Source organism: Hemicordylus capensis, chromosome 4 (genome assembly GCF_027244095.1).
Source record: "Hemicordylus capensis ecotype Gifberg chromosome 4, rHemCap1.1.pri, whole genome shotgun sequence".
Classification (NCBI taxonomy): Eukaryota; Metazoa; Chordata; class Lepidosauria; order Squamata; family Cordylidae; genus Hemicordylus; species Hemicordylus capensis.
In genome coordinates this window covers 29,698,020-29,716,822 of record NC_069660.1, presented here as the reverse complement: position 1 = coordinate 29,716,822, position 18,803 = coordinate 29,698,020, and the positions used below count along the sequence as shown (strand labels likewise).

General features: G+C 47.0%; 1 protein-coding gene across 1 annotated transcript in view; it reads right to left on the bottom strand.

Moving 5' to 3' along the window:
• Nucleotides 1–4,636, bottom strand: part of LOC128325052 (opsin-5-like) — a 56,457-nt gene extending 51,821 nt beyond the window's left edge. Inside the window, exon 1 of the mRNA XM_053250422.1 lies at nucleotides 4,549–4,636. Within this exon, the coding sequence (XP_053106397.1) occupies nucleotides 4,549–4,636 (88 nt within the window). The remainder of the gene's footprint in view (nucleotides 1–4,548) is intronic.
• Between the last annotated feature and the right edge of the window lie 14,167 nt (nucleotides 4,637–18,803).

The window sequence follows — 18,803 nt, the reverse complement described above, 5'->3', positions numbered from 1 at the left end:
AGCCCTGCTCTCCAGCCCACCAATAGAAGATGTTCAATTGGCAGACATTAGGGAAAGGGTCTTTTGGGGGTGGCACCATCATTGTGGAATCCACTCCCTAGGGAGATGAGACTGCCCCCCACCCTTGTTCCTTTTTACTTGGAAGCTGAAGAACTTTTTGTATCGGAAGATTTTTTTTTTTTTGTTCTGGAATAACTATTCTTACTGTATTGACAGGGTTTTTTAAAAAAAAAATTGCTGCTGTTTAATGGATTCCATTGTATTATATTGCTTTAACTATTTTGTAAGCTACTTTGTAAATTCATATTTAGAAGTGGTGAATGTGTACGGACGCACACACATCTTGTTAGTACATTCAACTAAGCTTATGGCCCACTCTATTAAATTATTCCTGCGTCCCATTTGGCAAACGGTGGCCTTAAGAATTGGATCTGGGAATGTGCAACTTGGCTGACTGCTTCTCTAGGTCCAGAGCATTTGCCTGATCAGACGCCCAGGTTGATCCCTTCATTTCGCAAGTTATTCTTGCCAGGGGAACATCAATCCCTTTCCTTTCTGACAGCAGTGACCCCTTTTTCAGTGCATCATTAAGCATCTCCAGGAGGCAGACAGGACTGACTCTGATTAATTTCTCCTGCTGCCTCTGGAAGTCTGAAACAGACAAGTCCCTGGGAAAGCAGATGGCTGGGATCGTGTGTATCCAGTTCTTGTTCTCCAGCGATGGTTTTTTAGTCCAGTGCCAATTGGCTGCAGTGGATGCATCCCATTTTTAACTGTGACTGTGATCACGGACCATGAATGCTGGCTCCATTCTCACACCTCAGAAGGAGTGAGTCAGATATATGCTATCTGTAGAATCAAGTGGTCAAGTTTTTCCTGGATTTTATACTACTTCAGATGATGAATTGGCATGATTTCCTCCAAAGAACAAAAATGTACGAAGCTGCCTTCTATCAAGTCAGGCCACTGATATATCCAGCTCAGTACTGTCCACATTGACTGATGGCAGCTCTCCAAGGTTGCAGGCAAGGCTCTTTCTCAGCCCAATCTGGGGATGGCAGGAACTGAACCTGGGACCTTCTGCATGCAAAGCAGATGCTCTACGGCCCCATCCTCAACAAAAAGTCCACACTGCACAAAATATCTCTTCCTTGCCCAGCTCCTTGTTCTGTGACTCAGTAACCTTGTGGTCAGCTTCCCTGCTCTTTCAGTCATTAGGCCTGTACCCTGGCTGGGGTGCCAGCCATTCCTCCTAGCTGAAGAGCAACCCCATCTCACTTATAAGCTCATGGCTCCAGTTCATATGTTGGCAGCAGTGGGACACCCAGAGATGAGATTGGTTTAAGCACTGTAGCCCCTGGACAGCAGCCTCCAATGTTCTTGCCCACAAGCCCCCAGTCAGATCTCACTCCATTACTAGCCACAGTAAGATTACCCATGTCTTCAGCCTACTTGGATCCATCCTATAGCTGGTTAAATTGCTAGAGGCCACTAGTTTCATGGTTATACATTTGCTTCTGGGAAAGATTCAAGTGCTGGTGTTGACCTTTAAAGCCCTACTAGCTGACCCTGCACAGAGCGTCTGTGCAGTTGTGCACTGAGTCTGTGGCATCCCCGCCCCCCCAACACTCTCACCCCCACAACTTTCTCTCTTGCTCTCGCTGCACCCCCACCTCTTTCGCCACACCTCACAACGATCTGCCCCTCCACAACTCTCTCACTCACTCTCATTGCCCCCACAATGCTCTCTCTCTCTCTTGCCGCCCCCAACAATGCTCTCGCTCGCTCTCACCGCCCCCACAACGCTCTCGCTCGCTCTCACCACCCCCACAACGCTCTCGCTCGCTCTCACAGCCCCCACAATGCTCTCGCTCGCTCTCACAGCCCCCACAACGCCCTCGCTCTCTCTCACCCCCCACAACTCTCACTCTTGCCCCCCGCAACACTCGTTCTCTCTCGCTCTCCCCCGCAATGCTTGTTCTCGCTCGCTCTCCCCCGCAACGCTCGTTCTCGCTCGCTCTCCCCCACCACGCTCGTTCTCGCTTGCTCTCTCCCGCAACACTCGTTCTCGCTCACTCTCCCCCGCAACGCTCATTCTCGCTCGCTCTCCCCCGCAACGCTCGTTCTCGCTCGCTCTCTCCCCCCAACTCTTTTCACAGTCCCCCCTCTCTGTCCTCCATCCTTCTATCTCTGTCTTGCAGTCCTTGCTTCCCTGTGCCACTGCCAGGGACTGTCGCTGGCTCACCTGACAGCCTCTGAGCTCCCTGCTCCCTGCCACTTCACGGCACAGCTCAGCCAACTGTCTGCCACCTGCAGCCCCCAGAGCCAACTGTCCAGCTTCTGAAGCCACCCCCAGCCTCCGAGCTCCCTGCTGCTTCACGGCACCAAGCCAACTGTCAAACTGCTTTCCAGCCACCCCGCAAAACTCCCTGCTGCTCCAAAACTCTCTCCCACTCTGTCAGCCAATCGCCTCCTTTCTGCCACATCTCCATGCATGGCCCGTCTTTGAGAATTAATAATATAGTTGAGGCTTGGTCCCAGGGTATGTTGGACCACATCCATTCATATGGACCTGCCAGAGCCCTCTGCTCTACACCTCAGGCCTGCTCATGGACTCACCATTGTCTGAAATCAAGTTGGTGGAGACCAGAAAACAGGGTCTTTTCATTGGTGACCCCTTGCCTTTGGAATGCCCTCCCAGACAAGCATCACCATGCACCCTCCACTCAGGTTTTTTTTTTAAAAAGAAACTCTTCAAGACCCATCTTTTTTAGAGAGGCTTTCTAGTTTTTATTCTTTGTCTGCTTCTAGGTTTTTAATTTGTAAATCTGCTTTTAACTGGTTCCTGTTTTTAACTGAATTTTATTAACTTTATATTTATTTATATTGTTTTATTGCCAGAAGGAGAACTATGAGCCTGAAAGATGCTTTCAGCATCCCTGTGAAGGCTTCTTTACACAGTGGACTGGAAGCAGACAGGGATGGGGGAGCAATTTTCATGTTTTCCCCTCCCTCCAAAAGCAGTGTGACCCTCAGATTTATGCAAGCATATACAAGATTTATACAGATTTATGCAAGCATAGAGGGCTTTTGGAGGGAGGGGAGAGGCGTGAAAATTGTTGGAGATGTGACTCCATCGTCATTGACACTCAACACCAATACCTCCTGTTGACCACTAGGGGCATTAGGAGTAGAGGTAGAGAGTATAGGACCACCCCCATGCTCTCTCTTTGTTTCTTGTATCTCTGTTCTAAGTCTGTCCTGATTGGTAGATTGATCTCCTTAGGACACACTCTTCTTCTGTGCTCTCTCTGTTCATTCTTCTTACTTCCACCATGCGGTACCTGGCATAGGGTGCAGGCTTTCTATCCAAGTTTGTAACTTCTTAAAATAAACCTTCACTAAACAATGGTCTCCAGATCTCCGCCCTGAACTCTGTGCTCATGAAACTGGGGTTCTCTGCTAAATAAGAGGTTGACTCAAATTCTCTACAAAATTGCTCCCCACCTGCCACGCCCAGTCTCTTGCCCAAGAAACTGTCAGTGTGGGGACATTGAAAGCTTCTTGTGGACCCTTCTTGAGGACTCTCTTTCTGGTGACTGAGGGCTGCGAGTTGTATAAGCTATTATGTTTATGAGCTACTCCATGCAAAATTGCACTGGAGGAGCAGGATATACATATTTTAAATAAATAAACTGAAGCTGGGAGCTGTGGAGAAGCATTCTCCTTCCAAACCTGCTCTCAGTTTGGATCAGTGGTGTAGCCAGCGGAAGGGCAACCTGTGTTCCTCCTGCTGGCAGCTCTCCTACATGACGCCCATGCACGCGACATCATGCACAAAGGCTGGAATGGCTGGGATCCGGGGAGCTCAGGCTGGCTCTCCTGAGCTCATTTCCGACCACTGTTTGGTGGCTGGCTGCATTTATTTCCCTTTCCATCCACCCAGCGAGTGAGGGAAGGGGAAATAAATGTATCCAGCCAGCAAACGCTGGCTGGAAATGCAATGGGGGGCCCCCGGAGCAGGCCCTCTGGAGATTGGGCCACGACCCCTTTGCATTTGACATCATGCGCAAGGAGGGCATTGGCGGCCCTTTTCACTGGCAGCCCAAGTTCTTTGAACCCTTCCGCACAATGCTGGCTCCACCCCTTGTTTGGGTTCACTTTCACTCTGACATACCTTTCCATTTCCCCAAGCCTGCGGCTCACTAGTCCCCATTACAAAGTTTCCATGCCTTTGTGGGTAGGTCAGAAGACTAGGACAAACCTTGCCAGAGGATATATAAAAACCCACTGACCTATTCAGAGGCAGGATTTTAATTCCCAGGTGGCTTCAATTGCTGGGTCTTGTGTTAGGCCACATTTCCCTGACACAAGAAGTTGTGGAATTGTGTGACTTGACCCTGGAGCCAAAAAGCAAACTGCTTTGAAGCAATAAAATAACGCTTGTGCAAGCAAACTCCAAGGTCTCCAGAACCTCCCCATGTGAGAGGATGCACCACTAGCTTGAGCTTGGGCTTTTTCCTAGGAATTTGTTGCCTTGCAACTTACCAAAGAGTGCATAGAGGGTCCCAAAAATCAGGTCTTCTCCTTCAGATAAGGTTGACAGGAACGCTGAGGAATTGGAGGCATTTTCCATCTGCAAAAGAAAAACAAAAACAAACACAACCGACAAAGAAACACACAAGGAAAGCAGGGAGCAAAGGCCAGTCAGGATGCATTCTGGTCAGCATGTGGCATGCCTCTCCCCCTGGGGAGCAGAATGGCTGTTGGAGGAAATGACATTTTTGTAGCCAGGAGCCTTTTTGCTGGCTGCAGCTACAGCACAGTCAAGCGCCAGGGCTGTGAGCACATTGCTGCAGAGAAAGGAGCTGACAGTTCATATCGATGGTGGTGCTGAGTTTCGAGCTGTGCGGTGGATTGATAATAGGATCGGCTGGTCCACCAAGCTGTTGGTAATCCCACTTGATTACAGTCTTGTGCATTTAATTACAGATTATGTTGATTAGCTGCAGGGTAATGCCTTTAAAACACACACACAAAGGTACTTTGCAGTCAGGAAAGGCCACTTAGTGGGTCTGGCTATTGTGCTTCTATCAATACTGTTTGATGAGGATGCAGTGAGCTCCTGATCACCTCTGTCTGTGGATGCCCTGGGGACTCTGTTCCAGCTGTAATGCTAATTTACAACGGGCTTTACCAGCTTAATCAGAAGAAAAGCAGTCAAAGATAACATTTGCAGTCAGGTTCCAGGAGGCCTCTGCGGCAGGGTCGGATTAAATGACATGTTCGAGCAAGCTGGCGAATAAGGCCATCGAAGATACTAGCCAAGGGGTGTAGCCACATTGGACAATGGGGGCAAATGTCCTTGGGCTCATAGGGTGAGGGGGGCTGCCATGGCGCCCCTGGCCACTCCCCAGGGCACCCCTGGCCCTGCTCTTTCACCCAGCTGGCAAGCACAGCACTTGCCCGCTGGGAACACAACACACGGCCTCTCACCCACTCCCAGCTGGGTGTCTGTTCTCTCCTTCACTCCAAACAGGAGAGCTGGTCTTGTGGCAGCTAAGCAGGGTCTACCATGGTTGCATATGAATGGGAAACCACAGGTATGAGTACTATAAGAAATTCCCCTCAGGGGATGGGGCCCCTCTGGGAAGAGCATCCGCATGCTTGCATGCAGAAGGTTCCAAGTTTCCTCCCTGGCAACTCCAAGACTGGGCTGAGAGAGACTCCTGCCTGCAACCTGGGAGAAGCCGCGGCTAGTCTGTGTAGACAATATTGAGCTAGGTGGACAAATGCTCTGACTCAGTATGAGGCCACTTCCTATGTTCCTATGATACATATCTGTTCCATCCATTTCAGCAAGCGAGTGCTTCGTTTACTGTCCAGATGTTGTATTTCTCTCTTACACAGAATGAGAGAGAGAGAGAGAGAACCCAGCCAGAGAACATGGCTGCCAACACAAGGGGTGTGACTAGTGTGGGTGGGTAGCAGAGGCAGCAACTTGTCCCTGGGCCACTGCAGAGCTCACTCCATGGCTGTACTAGCCCACAAAACCATCCTGCTAGTCTGCTCACACTCACTTACATTGGTCATTTGTAGTGCATTGACAGCCTAAAAGCAGGAACAAGAGTGAAAACTGGGAGTGTGCCTTTCTTCTGGAAGGAAATAAATATGCCCCACCCACCCATGCTAATGTTAGCTTTTCATCACTCATTCATTTCTGTTTTTCTCTCCCCCACCCCCATTTTCTTTACAGCAGGTTGGATCACAACTCCCACCATCGCCAGCCACAGTGGTCTTTGTCATTGTGCCTGGGCGTGATAGGAGTTGTCACTTTCCTAGTTAGTTAAAGCCACAATTTTCCACCTAGTGAAGTGTCCATCAGCATTCCTCATCTTCAGTACTCTACTTACCATGATGCCTCTCATCTCCACAAAACCTGTTGGTTTGGCCTGACCGTCCAGGGTTTTTAAACTGTTTTAAATGTTTTAATTATTAATGGTTTTTAACTGTTTTTAAATTGTTTCGTAACGATTGTTTTTAAAGGACTGATTCATGGGTTTTATTTTTGATGCCGTGCACCGCCCGGAGCTGTTTGGATGGGGCGGTACATAAATGTAATTAATTAATTAATCAATCAATCAATTCTACATGCTTGGAAGCTAAATGAAGCCTTTCAAAACGAGCTGGAGATTGACACTTCATTTGCATTGCACACCAACTGGTGACAACAGCATGGCCAGCAGAGTGAGAAAAGCTGTGGCTTTGACTAACTAAGAAAGCCGCTCATGAAGAGCTTCCATCTTCATCACCCCGTCTGTAAAACCAGGAAACTAAGAGCAAAAGCTAAGAACAAAAGGCGGAGCTACCTGCTTTTGATTGGCTGAGAGAGAGGAAGCTCTGCTTCTTAGTAATTCTGTAACATATAGAGGCTGTTCACACGTGCAGCCAAGACCGGGCTAAGGCAACCAAGCTCGATCTTGGCTGTGCATGTGAAACTGCGGGAGCAGACTGGCTGCTGGTGGTACTGCGGTGGCGGTGGCGGCAAACCCACCTGCAGAGCCAGCCTCTTCAATGGAGTTAAGGGAGCAAGCACTCCTTTTGCCCTGTTTTTTTGCATTGTGTGCAGCGTCCGGTGCTTTTAGCCAGCACTGCTGGGATCCCCAATACACCCGAGCACTCACGTGGTGCATTATGGGATTTCTGGGGGCCGGAGGATGTGTCCCAGCCCCTGACCCTCCGCGCTGTCTAGGCAAGAGGAGGATCGTCTGGACTGGACCAGCCAGGACTGACGGATTGTCTGCAGGGAAGGCAAGTTTGAGCAGCCTTCCCCTCCACCTGCCCTCAAGCCCTTCTCACTGATCATGAGAAGGGGCTCATAGACTAAAAGCTCTAGACAACTATATGTGCTTATGGCTAGACTAAGGCAAAGGTAAAGTGTGCCGTCGAGTCGGTGTCGACTCCTGGTGCCCACAGAGCCCGGTGGTTTTCTTTGGTAGAATACAGGAGGGGTTTCCCATTGCCTCCTCTCACACAGTATGAGACGATGCCTTTCAGCATCTTCCTATATCGCTGTTGCTTGATATAGTACCAGCAGAGATTCGAACCAGCAACCTTCTGCTTGTTAGTCAAGCATTTCCCTGCTGCGCCACTTAAGGGGACTATGGCTAGACTACATTGCACTAATACATTGCACTAGAGCCCCTGGTGGTGCAGTGGTAAAACTGCCGCCCTGTAACCAGAAGGTTACAAGTTCGATCCTGACCAGGGGCTCAAGGTTGACTCAGCCTTCCATCCTTCCGAGGTCGGTAAAATGAGTACCCAGAATGTTGGGGGCAATATGCTAAAATCATTGTAAACCGCTTAGAGAGCTTCCAGCTATAGAGCGGTATATAAATGTAAGTGCTATTGCTATTGTAAGTGCTATTGCTAATATTTATTTATTTATTTATTTATTTATTTATTTATTTATTTATTTATTTATTTATTTAACATATTTTTATACCACCCAAAACTTACGTCTCTGGGTGGTTTACAAAGATTAAAAAGTAAAACATTAACTAAAAACAAAAAAATGTAAAAGCAAGAAATTTAAAACACAATTCAAAATTTTAAAGCGATATTCTAAAAACAACATTAAAACAATCAAAATATCAAAAAAAATTTATAGCTTTTCCACTTTGCATGTGTTCTAAACCCATGATGCCCTTGTGGCAACACACATGCCCTTATTGCACATGAGCAACTGGTGGACAAAAAATAACCAAACTGTTCTCCAGTGAACTGGCAGTACATTCAAAAGAACCAAATGAAAGTACTTATTTATAGAAAAACATAATTTGACTTGTGGAATGCACTACCAAGTGATATGATGATGACAGCAACTAGTTTTTATGGTTTTAAGAAGAATTAGACCAGTTCTTAGGTGTATCCACAGCTAAGAGCCATGACAGGTGAATAGAACCTCCACATTCAGAGGCACGTCTGCTGTTTCCTGCTTGTGAGCTTCCCAGCAGTCTTGGCTAGTCGTTGTCAGAAATAGGATGCAATGAATCTTTTCACACAATACATAATTAATCTATGGAATTCTCTGCCATAGGGTGTGGTTATGGCCACCAGTTTGGATGACTTTAAGCAGGACTTAGACAAATTCAGGAAGAGTAGTCTATCAATGGCTACTATTCCTGATGGTATGGCTATAGGCTTTGCCATGTTCAGAGGCAGGATGCTTTTGAATACCAGTTACAGGGGAGCAACAGCAGGAGAGGGGGCATGCCTTCATCTCCTGGTTGTGTGGCTTCCCAAGGCTTCTGGTGAGCCACTGTGTGAAACAGAGCGCTGGACTAGATAGGCCTTGGGCCTGATCCAGTAAAGCTTTCCTTATGTTCTTATTCACCTTTATTCTGATCTAGTAGGGCTCTTTTCATGTTCTGTAGCCCAACCGAACACACTCTTTTTGAGTACACATGCATAGAAGTGGGCTGCCCAAATCCATAATTGAATTGCAAACAGCAAGCCTCTCTGACATAACTTTGGATTGGTACACCATGGAAGTTCCCGGCTCTAAAAAGGTTTCACATCTGTGAGGCAGAAGTATATAACAACATCCACCGGAGGCAGAGTATACTGTAAAATGTAATCCAAGGCTCAAGAGAACCAGCAGCAACTTTTCCTCTACCTCCAATATAGCGCAAACAGCTTATTGAGAGGCTTTGTGTTGGTTTACTTTCATTAAACCAAAGGATGTGAACTAATCTTTGTTGGCTTCCTAGAACCGAGTCTAAAGAATCTTTACCCGTAAAAACAACTTAATAAGACATCAATGTTAATCTTCAGGCTTCAGCCACGCACATCATCCAACATTATAAAACAAACCTTTTTAAAAAATCAATTAAAGAATTAATTTGAAAGATGTGACCAAGTGTTGATTGGCAAACTTGGAGAACTGGAACATAGCCTTATACTGAGTCAGACCTTTGTCCGTCTAGCTCAGTAGCTCACAATTTCAATTTTTAGATTGTGAGCCCTTTGGGGACAGGGAGTCCCCACCACCATAAACCACTTTGGGAACTTTTGTTGAAAAGCAGTATATAAATATTTTGTAGGAGTAGGGGTAGGTGTAGTAGGAACATAGGAAGCTGCCATATACTGAGTCAGACTATTGATCCACCTAGCTCAGTATTGTCTACACAGATTCGCAGTGGCTTCTCCAAGGTTGCAGGCAGGATTCTCTCTCAGCCTTATGTTGGAGATACCAGGGAGGGAACCTGGAACCTAGATGCTCTTCCCAGAGCAGCTCCATCCCCTAAGAGGAATATCTTCCAGTGCTCACACATCTAGTCTCCCATTCACATGCAACCAGGGCAGACCCTGCTTAGCTAAGAGGACAAGTTGTGCTTGCTACCACAAGACCAGCTCTCCACCAAGTCTCCACAACTCTCCAGTAGTAGTAGTGTCTATACTGACTGGCAATGGCTCGGCTCTTCAAGGTTTCAGGCAGGGGTCTTTCGCAGCCCTTACTGGAGATGTCAGGAACTGAAATCTGCTAAGCAGATGTACTTCTGCTATGCTATAGCCCCATCCTCAACTGGGTCTGGGTCCTGGGAGGGGTTGGTACCCTAGTATTGCTATTGTAGCTACCCATAATCATAATCCCTTTGAAGAAAAGCCATAATTCCATTCCTTAGACCGAGAATGTTTCTCAACCTTGGGTTCCCAGATTATGTTGGACTACAACTCCCATCATCCGTAGCCATAATGGCCTTTGGCTGGGGATGATGGGAGCTGTAGTCCAGCATAATCTGGGAACCCAAGGTTGAGAACCCATGGAATAATTACTTCAATGCAAAGAAAAAAAGAAAAGGAAAAAAAAGGAGCCCATTTCTGCAACAATATCTTCCCATTTTCATTCCAGTCTCTGGTATGAAAATTACTCTGAAGTCATATTAATCCTATTAATTTATTCACTTCGGCTATACTTTCTGATGTACATAGAATGTTTTTGTATGGAGGAGTATACAGTCACGTGAGCCAGTGGCGTTGTTAGGGTGGGTCCAGGGACACAGCCCCCCCCACCTTTTGGAGGGTGCCCTGGACCTCCCCTGCCTTGCTCCCCCACCAGGACAGTAGCAGAGGAGCTAAACGGAGTGCCATTGGCCTGTGAAAAGCAAGCAGGGACGTGGCGGTGGGTGCACACATGCCACCCTCTGGCCGGCTTTTTGCATGCTGGACAGTGGCAGCATGCTGGCATTGGCACTATCAAGGCAGCGGCGGCAAAGGCTGCCCCTGCCCCAGACTCCTGGAGGAACCCCAGATCCTGATATCATGGGCTTCCCAATGCCATAGGCTTGTGACACTCTATTCTAACTGTGCAGGCATGCCAGAGCGCCTCGCAGTTCTCAAGGGCCACTGGGCCAAATGGTCAGGCCCAGCAGACACTACCGTTCCGCCAACCGCCACCATCGGGGGTGGGGTGGGGGAAGCCTGCTTGTCTCACCCACACCCCCAGCCGTGCACATGGCGGCTAGGATGCTTGACGTTTTCAGAGCCATGGTTCGGCGCTGCAGGGTCCTGGGGCAACGGTTGTGGAGTGGCAGCAGGAGGCGCCCCCCCGGACCTTGAAGGCCATGGACCGTGTCCCCAAGGTCCGGGAGGAAGAGCACCTCTGGTTCAAAGCACTATCCTAAGAAAGCACACTCCTTTCTTTCAGGATCTCCTTTTCTGGTCACGTGCTGAACAGAGACCTCGTGTGATGTCCGCAGCTCGACTTGCTGGGCAGCACTTGGATTCCGAGAAGAACCAGGACTTGCCAAAGAAGTATTACTGAAAGAGAATGGGTCCTTCTCAGAATGCAAGCACTGGCCAGCAGGTGGCGCTATGAAAAGGATAGGCAGAGTAGGAAGGAAGGAACTTAGATGCCTATGGGGAGCATGAGTACAGTCAGTGAGATGGCACTCTGAACTTGTACAATTGATTGTCATCAGAAGAACCCAAAGTTTTTGTAATTTCCTAATGGACAGGTATTAAACATCCATTTTGGTAACTGTTACCTATGATGCTGCCTCATACTGAGTCAAACCAATGGCCTCTTCGCTGCATACAGGCAGTAGCTCTCCACACCAGCTCTCAGATAGAAGCCTTCCCCAGACCTCTTACTTAAAATCCTTTAACTGGACATAGCAGGAGTCGAATCTGGGACCTTCTGCATGCAAAGCACATGCTCTGCTACTGAGTGATGTCAACACACAAACCCAGCTGTGAGAAATGCCACCATTCTGCAAGAAACTACTAGCTTAATCTTTTGAGCCGAACCAAGAAACATCTGCCTTATGGTCATTGCCTTTTATTATGCCATTCAATTTCATTATGCGTCAGATGCTCTGGGTAGCACAGTGAATCCCCGGGCCATGACTGACTGTATGGTCCTTGTTGCCAAATTCCAGCTGTTAATTTTTTCCCTCTTAAACCCCACTTCTTCACTGAAATGAGTTCAAATAGAGTGTCATAAAGATTCCTATTACATCTACTGTCACTTTGAGCTTATAAACATATGGAATACAATCCTGGCTGATAACTAGTTTTGCCGAAAGGTCTCTTTGAAGATCAGTGGAGTGGGAACAAATCCTTCTTTCCCCCCTTGTCCTTCCACATACCCTCCAACATTCTGCAGATGAAAATCAGACATAATTAAACATATCGTTTCTGTCTAACTGGGCAAAGAGGTGCCTCTTATATTTTCCGGGGGAAGCTGGGGGGTGGGGGTAGGAAGAGCTGGGTTTTAGAGGAACCGCTGCTAGCAGTAAGGTGCCTTCTCACTGCCCCCCTTAGAAGCCTTTTGAAGGCAGGGTTTCCCCTTTGCTTGTAAGGGGGAATGCTCCCCAGATTCCCCTTTACAAATATAGTTCCTCAACCCCTTGAACTGGTTCGAACCGGTCCATAATGGACCTGACCCAGTTCAGTCCAAACTCGGACCGGCCACCATTTTTTTTAAGGCCAGTCTAGTTTAAGTTCAAACCAGTTGAACCAGGACGGTTTGAATCAAACCCAGTTCGGTTCAACTCACAGTTCTGCATACCCCTAGAAATGTGTAGAACTCAAACCCTCCAACATTTCACCAATGAAAACAGGGACATGCATGTAAATGTGCTCCGTGGTAGGGGTCATTAGGAAGAGGACTAAAAATAAAACTGCTAAATAGTATAGTGCTATTATACAAATCTAGGGTCTAGCCACATTTGGAATACTGGTTCTGTGTACGGTTCTGGTTGCCATATATCCAAAAGAATATTATAGACCTGGAAAGGATGCAGATGATGTCAACCAAGATGACTAAGGGCCTAGAGCAAAGGTAAGATATTTGGGGCTTTTTAGTTTGGAAAAAAGGTGACTAAAGGGAGACGTGATAGACGTTTATAAAAATATGCACAGTATGGACAGACAGAAGTTCTTCTCTCTCACACACAACACTAGAACCAAGGGTCATCCCATGAAACTGATTGCCAGGAAATTGAGGACTGACAAAGGAAGTAATTTTTCACACAGTGCATAATTAATCTATAGCATTCTCTGCCATGGAATATGGTGATGGCCACAAGCTTGGGTGGCTTTAAAAGGGGCTTAGATACATTCAGGGAGAAAAGGTCTATCGGTGGCTACTAGTCTGGTGACTATAGGCCACCGCCAGGATCAGAGGCAAGATGCCTCTGAATACCAGTTGCAGGGGAGCAACAGCAGGAGATAGGGCATGCCCCCTCACCTCTCTTGCCTGTGGGCTTCCCAGAGGCACCTGGTGGGACACTGTGGGGAACAGAGTGCTGGACTGGATAGGCCTTAGGCTTGATCCAACAAGACTGTTGTTATACACTTGCAGGCTGGGGCCAAGTAACCTGAGAGGCATGGCGCACAATTCTGGCTACAGGCAGGAGGCTTTTCAGACAGCAGGAGTTGCCACAGGTTTACCACAAGGCACTACTGAGAGTTCGGGGCATAATCGATACTCTGATGCAAAAAGAGGATTTTTTTTAACCCCGGATGTAGATCAGGCTAGGTTCCAATACAGAGGGAAAACCCAGAATCATGTCTGAATTGCTCTCTGAAATATTGCACAGACTTTGGGGAGGAAGCTGAGTCCTGAAGAATGACAACTCTAGCATGTGAAAACAATTGAATAAGGCATCCCCAAGAGGTAAAAATAAGACATGGGAAGGACAGATTCCAGAACAGGAGCGGAGCCACCATTGGGCAAACGGGTTCCAAGAACCCGGGCCGCTGCCCCCAGGGGGCCGAACCTCACTGTCCCAGACACACATCCTGTGTCTGATGTATCTGATGTCAGAAGCAGGGGGCATTATTTTGCTCCCAAACGGACCGAAATCGGCCGTGCTGCATTGGCCTGCTTTTAAAGGCAGGGAGAGCTGCTCCGGGACTTGCTGCCCAATGTAGTGTGAGCCAAGCTCCCTCCCAAATGGGGCTGTGCAGGGAGGGAGACCATGACCCCGCGTCTGATGTCAGACACAGGGGCAGGGCCAGGGGGCTGCGGTGGCAGCCAAAAACAGGCCGCCACTGGCCTTCCTTCGCCACTGTTCCAGAAAATAGGTACTGTCTCTGCTATTCACCAGGGGTTCCCAACCTGTTCCCTGCCCCAATATTGTTGAACTACAACTCCCATAATCACTAGCCACAATAAATTCTAGCTAGGGGTGATGGGAGTTGTAGTTCAGCAACATCTGGAGTACCATAGATGCTAGCATAGACCAGGCCTGCTCAACTTTGCCCCCCCCAGCTGTTTTTAGACTACAACACCCATAATCCCTAGCCACAGTGGCCAAAAGCCAGGGATTATGAGGGTTGTAGGCCAACTTCTGCAGGACCGCTGAAGTTGAGCAGCCCTGGTGTAGACAGAACCCCCCTGGTCTACACTAACTGGCAGCGCTCCTCCCAAGATTACAGGCATCGCCTACCTGGAGATGCCAGGGACTTTCAGATGCTCTTCCACTGAGCTCTGGCCCCATCCCCTAAGGGGAATATCTTACAGCACTCACACGTAGCCTTCCATACAAATGAAAACCAGGGTAGACCCTGCTTAGCAAAGGGGACAATTTATGTTCACTCCACAAGCCTAGCACTCCTCCCCAGGTCTCAAAAGGCAAGTGGGATCAAGAGAGAACAGGTTGTGCTTCAGATATTCTGGAGGCAAACATGATGCAGCAGCTTTGCTAAAGCTAAGCAGGGATGGATCGTATCAGTGCCTGCATAGGGGACCGCCTGGGCACCCCATGTATGCCGCCTGCATGAGATATAAATCGAATAAATCAACAGGGGGAGATGAGCTTTTGAAAAGGAGGCTTAGAAAAACCCATCACCGAATTCAACAAGGAATGTTTCGTTTTGGCTCCAAGCCTCGTGCCTCTGTATTTGACTGCAAAGAAATTTCTCATTACGGAGTCTAGCAGGGAGGATGGCGAGAAACTAACTTGCTAATGTGTGCGCATAAAAAACAATAAAGTGGAAGTTTGAAAGTTATGTTCACTTTCTTGGAGTGCCTGACAAAAAATCATCATGCTTTATTGCCCTAATTAGTTTTCCTGGTATTTCATGCAAAGGTTCCAGGGTGCTTAGAAAGTTAATAGGGGGTAGTAGAGTGGAACGCTCAGAGTTTTTTCCAAGTCCTCCTTTCCTCTGCTGATAACAAGTGAGTGGGGAAAAATATTTTGCTTGCTGTATAAGAATTGGAAGTTCAGAGAGTGCGGGGGTGGAGGTGGGGGAGTGACATCCTAATATGTTTTAATGGTTGTTAGCTTGCTTGCATCTGCCAGTGACTGCCTGCATTAATCATGTTTTACACATCATCTACTACTAGTATGATGACGACATCAGTGACGGATATTTATATACTGCTCTTCAGCCAACATTCCCAAAGCGTTTTACCTAGAAAAATAAATAATACATAAATAAGATGGTCCCTGTCCCCAAAGGACTCACAATCTACAAAGAAACATAATGCAGATCCTAATCCTGGCCTTATTCACCCCCAGCACAGGACCTCCACTAACTGTTGCTGGTGTCTATCTTATGTTTCTTTTTAGCTTGTGAGCCCTTTGGGGACAGGGATGCATCTTATTTATGTATTATTTCTCTGTGTAAACCACCCTGAGCCATATTTGGAAGGGCGGTATAGAAATCAAATTAATAACAACAACAACAACAACAACAACAACAACAACAACAGCAGCAGCAGCAGCAGCAGCCACTGGAGGAATTCTGTGCTGGGGTTGGATAGGGCTAGTTGATCTCCCCTTGCTAAATATAAGAGAATCGCCACCTTAAAAGGTGTATTTTTGCTCAGTTCTATGTTACACTACAATGCAAGGAGATTGTGGGGAAAAATCAAACCTTTATTGCTTCACAGCTCAGCAGATACATTTACATGCATTCTGCTCTCTATCTAGGGCCAACACTAGAATTATTATAGGGTTCCCCCCTCCCTTTCCCCAGAGTTCCACTAGGCTTTCCTTTTTAAAGTGACAGTACCATATTAACAATTAAAACCAACAAAGCCTGAACCAAACTGGATTACATTTCAATTCCTTTCACATCTGCACTGCTTTGGGAATATTTGTGCAGGACATGAATCCCAAGTGGCTGGGTTTTTTAAAAACACCCCTGATTGCTATATGACAGCACTACACAACTTCAGCCCATCAGGGGAGTAGGGAGCTTTGCAGGGGCTGCTTTGCAAGCGTTGCTTGCCAGCTGGGTACGGGAGAGGGCAAGGGGGTGCCCTGGGCGAGGAGGAGTCTTAGGGATCCCCAGAACCTTGGAGCCTGGGAACAATTGTCCACCTTTGCTCAATAGTCGCTATGTCCCAGCCGCCCATCTGGGATAGTGCTAAAAAAAGAGCTCCTGTCTTTGTTAGAGACATTTTTGGCTTGCTCATGGGCTTTTCCAGACAGTAGTTTACTGCAGATATTTTAAAGCTCCCCCCCCCATAGTTCCTCACAGGCTGTCATGCACACTCCAGACCATGGCTGCACAATTTTAGCAACATCCTGCAGCTGTTGGACTACAACTCCTATCATTCCTGACTATTGTAATCCCAAAACAGCTGGAGGGCCAAAGTTGTGCAGCCCCGCTCCAGCCTACGTTTTGTAGAATCTTTTGTAAATTCCCATGCTTCCTCATAGTGCACTGTATTTCAATGCTCTGGCCATACTTGGAGCACTGACCCTGTGCTATTTTCACAGCACCATCTGCTGGCCAGCACTTGTATACACATACCTTTTCATTACTTCTTTTAATGGACTCAGGATGAACCTTTCAAAATCCTTGCAAAAGCCAAACATGGGCATGTTGGAAAGCACTACACAGATCACCAGCATCCATTATTTGACCATGGCCAGCCTGATACTCTCCAGCGGTTGTTGGACTACAATTCCATAATTTCCAGTTCCAATATATATATATTTATTTTTTAAAAAACAAACAAACCCAAAAAACACCCTTATGCTGTTTTCCTATTCATATTTTCCTCCAAGCCTCTATTCATTTAGGGGATCATGGGGATGTAGCTCAGTGGCAGAGCACCTGCCTTGCATACATGCAGAAGGTCCCAGGTTCATTCCCTGGCAGCATCTCCATGTAGGTCTGGGAGAGACTCCTGCCTGAAACCTTGGAGAGCTGCTGCCAGTCAGAGTAGACCATACTGAGCTAGATGGACCAATGGTCTGACTCAGTATTAGACAGCTTCCTGTTTTCCTATTTACCCTGCTGGAGGGGAGGGGGCTGTATCTTTGTTCTCTTGCTGAGCAAACAGTAGTCTGAGTGGCATGCCGCCATTTTGACAGCATACGTAATCTGGAAGAGAAAGGGTTAAACACCCTCTGGAGGTGGGGGTATGATTGAGTTAAATTATCAAAAGGGGGGCAGTGGGGCTGGGCCCTGGATCTTTTAAGTAACCTGTCAGTAATGGATCTCCCACAAAATGTATAGTTTGGCCTTATGCTGAAAATATGGAATGTCTATTCTGACATCTCTGAAGGGAAGAGGAATTTAGCTTGGGCCGGGCTAGATAAAAACACTCATTGCTCATTTCTTTAGGGAACAGAATTGCTTTTAAAAAAAAAAAAAAACTAGCCCTAATTTTAGGCAAGAAGCACGGGGAAAATTTCAGTCATGGGAAATCAATGTCAAGTTGGGATTAAACCTGACAAATTCCTGATTCCCAATTCTGCACTTAGCTCTCTGGGCCATGCTACTAATTATAGACTTGGATGCAACTTCTTATAGATGCTAAGCTACCTAGAGGATTTTTGAAAGTGCTTCTTTTCACAAGGTGCTGATGACATCGGCTCTCACAGAAGGAGCAACCCCAAATTGTTATCTTGACTTCCTTCCTCCCCCTACTTTTTCAAAGCCAAGCTCACATCCAACACTCTACACAGACAGATGGAGCTAATTACTTCAAGTGGCAAGTAAATTGGTTTGGAGAATAAGTGTATTTTAACGTGCTAATTGGTGCTGAACTGCTGAAACATCCTGCCAATAGATTTCCGTTCTGTGTGCAACTGGACCCTGTACACTCCTCTTCTGATTAGCCTGACCAGCTATTTGGCCACACAGTGACATGTTGGCATGGCTTTTGCCTCTCAAGCAACGAGTATTTATAGTTTTGGCATCTTTGCCTTCCTGCAAACCAGTTGCAGGAGCCAAATAAGAGCAAAATAGGTGACTTTTCAGTAGAAACATACTCCAGAAAGGAGGCTGAGTCAGGAAGTTGCTGAGAATTATTTTAAATGTTTTACGTGTTTAAACAGAGAACAATTTGTTATAGGGTGACTAGATTCTCATGGAGGTTTGGCAGCAGTATGACCAGCAGATGTCACTGTGAAATTATGCAATGCCCAAGACATCACCTGAACGTCCAGTAGATACACGGCAAGAGGTTCTGTTTTCAAGTGGTGTATTTCTCCATCTGGAAACACTTAACGTCTTATGTTGACATAGCTGGTTCTGTAGTAAATAAAGTTACTGGAAAGTCTGTTTATCAGGATTATGTCAATTGTATTTTCTAGTAAAATGTGAATTAATGGAAGAGCATGTCAAATCAGTACACCTTAATTCATGACTTTTAAAAAAATCAATTATCTATATATATAATTCTCTAAGGTGTACCTATGGCTAATCCCATGCGTGGCAGCTCTTGCGAGATTTTCTGGCAGGACAGAACAGAGCAGAGCACAGCAGGGGGAGCCACTCTCTGAGCCAGGCTGCCAAGGAGGGAGGGAGGTTCAAGAGGAGGAGGAGGC